Below are 7,243 nucleotides of genomic sequence, written 5' to 3' on the forward strand. Positions count from 1 at the left end.
TACATTCTTTGAAGAATGCACATCAGCCTGGTGACATCCTACCTCAGACATCAAACACAGGACTTGTGACAGCCATCAGGGGAAGAGATCCACCATGGAACAAGCTTATCAAACCCCAGGACACAGCCCCCTGGGGACCCTTCCCATATTCCTCTCCCCTTTGACAACCCTGAACATAAGTGGAAGCAGCTAGCTATTTTACACCCCTACACAACAACTCTGGAGTCTGGAAGAGAGAGGGGCAAGTCATCGAGAACGCTGGGGCGTTTGTTGGCTTTCTGTTTTCCCCAAGTGGGTAGCAGCAGAGTAGGCTTGCTAGATGAGTTAAGGTTTTCTGGCCCAGAGTTTGCCAGTGTTTGGGCATGCCAAAATGGGAAAATACTGTAGGGCCCTTGGGCCTGCGGCCTTCGGGCCAGTTCTTAATTATTTTTGGTCAAACATTCTTGTAGGGTGTATAGCCCTGGTGTGTCCACTTGCCATACAGAGGTAACTTGCGGTACACTGATGGGTCAAATGTGATAATGGTTACCAATGGCGGACAGTGTTTGGTGGGGCTCCCTGGTTAAAACAAACTTGGAAGCAGGAGTGGCCTCCACTTCCGTAATAGCTTGCCTCTGGAAACCTTATGAACCTGTAGAAAAGTTGAAAATCACACAAGGGCCGAGGACTTTGGTTCATAGGGTCACTATGAGTCGCCTATGACTTGACAGCACTTAACAACACACAACAACTCTGGTACATAACAAAGTTGAGAAGAACATAGACAGCTGAGAAAATGTTAGTGCACAAGGTTAGTTTAAGGGAAAATTCTTCACCTTCTTGATGAGCTTCTGGTTCTGCAAGCATGGCTAAAAACAATAGGAATGGCAGTCAGTTTGCCTTCATTCTGGGAAGAAACTAGAAAGACAAGTCTATTAACTCAGCTAGCTAGCTTGAATGTGACTATATTGGGGAGTTTATATGATTTATCACACACTTTGTCAACACCACAGTTCAGAGTTATCTATCCTTTGATCTTCCTTGTTCATCATTCAACTTTCACCTCTCCAATAAATCAGCTTTGCAATGTTGCTTATGAATCCTTCCTGGCTTTGAAGCCTTCCAGTCCAGTGATCTTTCTTAGAGATTCAGTGAGCCTGCAACATCGTCCCCCCCTCTTTTTATCTATTAGAAAGAGAATTTATTTCATTGAAAGCAGTCATTAGACAACTTGTATTTCATACATTGATTTTTTAAAAAATTGAACACATTATTACAATTTTAATATTTTAATCTATTCATTTTTCTTGTTGTTGTTGTTGTTGTTATGTGCTGTTGAGTTGCCTGTGACTCAGAGTGACCCTATGTATAACAGCCCTAAACCCTGCTCTATCCTGTGCCAGCCTCAGTGTCTCTGACACACCCACCCTGATTACCCCAGTCACTGAATCAATCCACCTCATAGATGGTCTTCCTCTCCTGTGCTGTCCCTCCACCCTCCCAAGCATGATGTCCTTCTCCAAGGATTAGTCCCTCCTTGCAACATGTCCAAAGTATGTCAGACGGAGCTTCAGAATCCTTGCCTCCAAGAAGTAGCCTTGTTTAACCCTCTCTAGGACGAACCTATTTGTTTTCTTAGCAGTCCATGGTATTTTCAATACTCTTCTCCAGCACCACAGCTCCAAGCCATCACTTCTCCTTCTATCCTCCTTGGTCATTGTCCAGCTCTTTGATGAACAGCAAGTGATTGCAAAGACCATGTCTGTTTCAGGTGCACCTTAGTCTCCAGAGTGACACCATTGCTCTTCAGTACTTTGGAGAGGTCTCTGACAGTAGACTTTCCCATATCCATGCATATTTTCATTTCCTGGCTGCTGGTGCCAAGAGTGTTGACTGTGAAGCCAAGCAAACTAAAGCTGTTAACAATCTCAGTCTCTTCACCATCCTTCCTGATGCTGCTAATTGTCCCAGTGGTGATTTTTTTTCTCTTGACATTAAGCCTCAATCCATATTGAAGGCTGCAGTCCTTGACCTTCTGCAGCAAGCCCTTCAGGTCCTCCTCAGTTTCAGCAAGCAAGGTTGTGCCATCTTCATAATGCAGATTGTTGATGAATCTTCCACCAATCCTGAAGCCACACTTCTCCTCATACAGCCCAGGATAATCTGTTCTGCATATAGGTTGAAAAGGTATGGAGATAGGACACATCCTTGGTGGACATCCTTCCCAATTTTGAACCATGCACTATTGCCTTGCTCTGTTCTAACGACTGCCTCTTGGTCCAAGTATAGGTTTCACATTAGCACGATCAAATGCTCTGGGATTCCCATTCTTCTCAGAGTCAGCCACAGTTTGTCTTGATCCACACAGTCAAATGCCTTTGCAAAATCAATGTTAGATAATTTATTATAATTGAAATGAGAGATTACAGAGAATATGTAACAGTTTGTACACATTTGGTTTCATGACATTCACCACAATCTCCATATTCTAATACCCGTCTTTCCACATCCTCCTTGTAATTCTCGTTACCATTCATCCTTCCCAATTCCTTTCTGTCTTCTGCACTTCATCCCTGGGCAGATCAGAGCTGACCTGTGACTGTTGCCCCTGGAAGCCAGAGCCAGGGGCCTTCGCCTAAACTTGTTGAAAGACTGAGTCAGATACATAATTGACAAGTTTAACAGAGCTTTGTAAGACTGACCTAAGTCACAAAGCTGAAGGCTCTGTGAACCCCTTGCAAAGCTGCCCTGACTGAGGAATTGTATCATGCTGCCAACCTGAACTGTAACCTGTTAACCTCCCTAACAAAAACCCCGAACAGTGGGTATCATTCTGTGGGATCTGTGTGGCTACAACAGATTTCAAGCCTTACACTTGGTGGTGGTGTTGTTTGTCCTTGAGTGAGAATCAACTCATAGGTGACCCTTCAGTGGGTTTCCAGAGACAATAAATTGCATGAAAGATTACCCCTTCTCCTGAGGAGCTGTTGCTAGCTTCTTACCACTAGGCTACCAGAGCTACCTACGGTAAAACAGTACAGTTGATTTTGGAATTAGTAGGAGAGAGTGGAGGCTGTATCTGACCTTATGGAAATTGGTTTAGGGTGTTACTGATGGGGACTGTTCACCTTGGTGAAGTTATTAGAGGTCAGGCTCCCCACTCTTTACAGCTGGTTCTGTAATCAATAAAGCTTAGGTAACGATTTAAAGAAAATGGTTTCTATGTGTAGTGGGTGGTATGTCTTAGCTCTGTAGGTCAGACTCAAGAGAGAGGCATCTGGGGAGATAAGGAGACCAAATCAGGGTCTCCGGCTGCTGGCTTCAGTGACTACTGGCTTTAAAGGCAGGTGAATCCAAAGGTCATCTCTGGGGAACAGGGAAGCAGACTGATGGCTTTGGAGATTTTTTCAAGTCCAAAACTGTCAAGTCCAGCAAGTCACTGGTTTAGGTCAGCAGGTTACGAGTCAGATAGCCAAGTGTTGATTGAACAAAAGCTGTGCCAGAGTTCAAATATGCATTCAAAAGCAGGCCACACCTGCTGCATCTCCTTCCTCAGCGAAGACTGACCAGGTCTTTACATAAATGCTTTTAATCCTGTCTCTTTAATGTCGCAGAGGTGAGACTTTTCATGCCCAGAACGGTTACTTTATACTAAGGATCATGGCTGTGGTGACACAGAATATTAACCATCACAGAGGGAAATATGATTTCCCTTATGAAAATTAGTATAGTAGACTTTTACTCTAACCACCCACTACCAGGGAGACAGGTTTCTAAGGCAAATTCCTCATAGGAGGAGACTGGTCATCTTTTCCCTATGGAGTGGCTGTTGTTGTTGTTAGATATCATACAGTTGAGTATAATTCATAGTGACTCTATGAACAACCGATCTGAACTCTGCCCTATCCGGTGCCAACCTCACCATCTCTAACACACTTAAGCCTATTGTGACAGTCACTGTGTCAGTCTATTTGGTTGAATCTTCCTCTCTTTTGCCATCACTTTCTCTTTCCAAACAATAGCCTTTCCTAGCAACATGCCCAAAGTATATAAAGCAAAACCTTTCCATCTTTGCCTCCAAGGAGCATTCTGGCTATGTTGTTGTTGTTAGGTGCTGTCAAGTTGCTTGTGAGTCATAGTGATCCAATTCTGGCTATACCTTCTCCGAAAGATATCTGTTTGTTCTTTTGGCAGTCCATGGGATATTTCTTCTCCAACCCCACAACTCAAAGGCTTCAATTCTTCTGTCATACTTATTCATTGTTCAGCTTTCAGATGCATAACAAGTGATTGGAAAGACAGTGGCCTTAATCAGGCACATCTTAGTCTTCTAACTGACATCATTGTTCTCCCATAATTTAGAGAGATTTCTGACTGCAGATGTGCCGAGGGCAATAGATCTCCTGATCTCCTGACTGCTAGTACCAAGGGTGTTAATTATGGATCCAAGGAAGATGAAATTGTTGACAACTTGAATCTTTTCTCCATCTATCATGATGCACCTTATTGGTCCAGTTAAATAGGTGCATTTATTTAAAAGATGTACAGTTTGATGGGGGTGTGGAGGGAAATTAGAAGAATTTGTTCTGAAAATAATATATTCAAATTTTGTAAACAAACTAGAAGAATAACCAACCATAAAAGATAACTGTAACAGCTCTGGTTCTCTGCTGAGGCTGCTGTTCTCTTGTATAAGTCCTGGTCTGACTGGAGAAGGAATCTCTGACCCCAAAGGAAGCTCACTGATCTCTCCTGCTACTTTCTTTCTGATAGTGAGACACTCACCTTTGCTGCTAAGCTTGATGTGATGGGGAAAACTGGCCAATCTCATAACGATTAAATTACACACACCTTCTTTCAAGTTCCCATCCATTCATGTAGTGAAAGTCGGAGCCAATGAGCGGGGAAGCCATTCTGAACAATAAACCCACGATCCACACCACCCTAAGACACCTGGTTAGCTGGTAGCCAGGTTTTATAGTTTATGTTTATATATATTTTTTACCACTTATAAAATGATGCAACCTTTTATTTTTTTAGAAAAGTGAACAGGAATGAATGAAAGTGGAAAGACAGCTCTTTGGGCTTCGGAAGGTGGGCTGTCAAAAGAACAAATTCTGCAGGGCTTCACTTAAATCAGCTGAGTTCGAGAACTGTTGGGAGAGAAGAGGAGAAATTAGGAAGCAAAGGTTGGTGGGATATTGGGCCAGGAAGAAGGAGTGGAGAGGTGAAAATGAAAACTCAGGTGTGAGAAAAGAGCCAGACAGGGAGGTGCGGAAGAGCTTGTGAGAGACACAGGCAAATGAGAAGAATATGGAGTCTGGGAGCAGGCAGGGAGGGAGGAAGCCGGGAGGCCCTGCTGGAGGAGGGGGCAAAAGAGTGTAGTGAGGAAAGTGAAAGATGTGTGTGCACCGGGTTTGTGCATGCGCATGGGGTGTGAACATGGTATGTGTGTGGTGTGCACACAGGGTGCGTGTGTACACATGGAGTGTGTGAGCACACAGGGGGTGTGTACATGGGATATGTGTGTACACAGGGTGTGTGGGTGCATACGGGTGTGTGTGTGCACACAGGGCGTGTGTGCATGTATGAGGAGTGTCTATGTGTGGGGTGGGCATCAGTGGTATGTGTATGTAGTATATGTTTAGACACTGTGTGTATATGTGAATGTGGTGTGCAGCGTGTATATGGTATATATGTATTTGAGGTGTTGTGTATGGTGGTGAGCTTGTGCGTGTGTATGTACGTGGTGTGTAAGTACATGTGTGGAGTGTGAGCATGTGATGTCCTTGTATGTGTGGAGTGTGTGTATGTGGTACGTGTGAGATGTGTGTGCATGTTTTGAGTTGTTGTGTGCTGTTGAACCATAGCTGAGCCTCTAGAGGGTTTTCAGTCAGTAAATCACATGGGAGGGGAATGTCCACCTTTCCCCTGTGGAGGACCAGGATCCAGGCTATAGACTTCACAATTATGTGCTATGCATCGGAGAGCTGGACAGTGTGAGTAGGGATGACAGAAAGAGAACTGACGCCTTTGAGCTGTGGTGCTGGAGAAGAGTGTTGAATATACCACGGACTGCTAGGAGAACAAACAGGTTTGTCCTGCAGAGGGTGAAGCCAGAATGCTCCTTGGAGTCAAGGATTCTGAAGCTTCGTGTGACATACTTTGGGCATGTTGCAAGGAGGGACTGGTCCTTGGAGAGGGACGTCATGTTTGGGAGAGTGGAGGGGAGGCGAAGGAGAGGAAGACCCTCTATGAGATGGATCGATTCTGTGAATGGAGTGGGGGGAATGGGTGTGTTTGAGACGGCAAGGTTGGCATAGGATAGAGCAGTGTTTAGGACTCTTGTACATAGTGTCGCTATGAGTCGCAAGCGACTCGATGGCACATAACAACAACCACAACATCTCTGCATTGGCAGAACAGTTCCTTACCACTAAGCCCTCTATGGGGTGTGTATATGTGTGTGGTGTGTATGGTGCATGTGTGTACTGTATGTGAGCGTGCACGTGAACACTGGAGAAAAGCAGGAGAGGAGGCTGAGGGGCTGAAACTGGGGAGTCTGACCGGTGTGCGTGAGGTGGGGGAGAGACCTACAGCGGGGGAATTTTCCTTCAAGATGCGGTGAAGCCTTCGTGCTGTGCACTTAGTATGTGAATCCAGCTTCTCCCAGGGTTCAAACGCCTCTCCCTGGTGGTCCACGAAGTTTTCCCAGCAGCGAGCAAAGTCTGAGGTGGAAGAAGAGACACTGTCAGGTCTCCCCACTTCTTCTCCTTGGGCCTTGTTTCTTCCCCAGAATCTTCTCTTCCAAGTATACCAGACCCTGGACCACAGCTGGGCCATTGACCTTCCCATCCATTCCTGTCAGTCTCCCCCAGACAGCACCTACCATCTCTGGTCATGACGCTGACCAAGACATTGGACATCCAGAGATGCCGCAGCCCCTCAATATAGTCCCACAACCAGTGGAAGTAGAGGCGGGAGGTGCAGATGTGTAGCTTCAGGTTGGGGTAGTCCCCAAGGAGGTCCACCAGTCTCCAGGCACAGCCCGGGCAGGGGCTCCACGTGAGGTAACAGGTGATCTGGTAGCTCTGGTCTGGGTCCAGTCCCATGGAAGCAATCTCTTTAATAAAGCGCTGTTCCACATGGTCGTCTTTCTGGGGAGGGTTCAAGAGAAAAAGAGAAAGACAGATAGAAGGGTTAGAGGGCAGAGTTCAGGGGTGGACCAAGGAGGGGATGAGGAGAGGGGCCGCTTCTGCGCTCA

At 45.7% G+C, this 7,243-nt stretch overlaps 1 protein-coding gene across 1 annotated transcript in view; it reads right to left on the bottom strand.

Annotated features, from left to right (window-relative positions):
- Window positions 1–791: 791 nt before the first annotated feature.
- LOC102850873 (DNA dC->dU-editing enzyme APOBEC3-like) overlaps window positions 792–7,243 on the bottom strand; it is a 14,572-nt gene continuing 8,120 nt past the window's right edge. Inside the window, exons 5-7 of the mRNA XM_006890196.1 lie at window positions 6,869–7,136; window positions 6,577–6,707; window positions 792–848 (exon numbers count right to left, since the gene is read on the bottom strand). Of these exons, the coding sequence (XP_006890258.1) occupies window positions 792–848; window positions 6,577–6,707; window positions 6,869–7,136 (456 nt within the window). The remainder of the gene's footprint in view (window positions 849–6,576; window positions 6,708–6,868; window positions 7,137–7,243) is intronic.

Source organism: Elephantulus edwardii, unplaced genomic scaffold (assembly GCF_000299155.1).
Source record: "Elephantulus edwardii isolate Elephantulus edwardi_28Jun2011 unplaced genomic scaffold, EleEdw1.0 scaffold00086, whole genome shotgun sequence".
Classification (NCBI taxonomy): domain Eukaryota; kingdom Metazoa; phylum Chordata; class Mammalia; order Macroscelidea; family Macroscelididae; genus Elephantulus; species Elephantulus edwardii.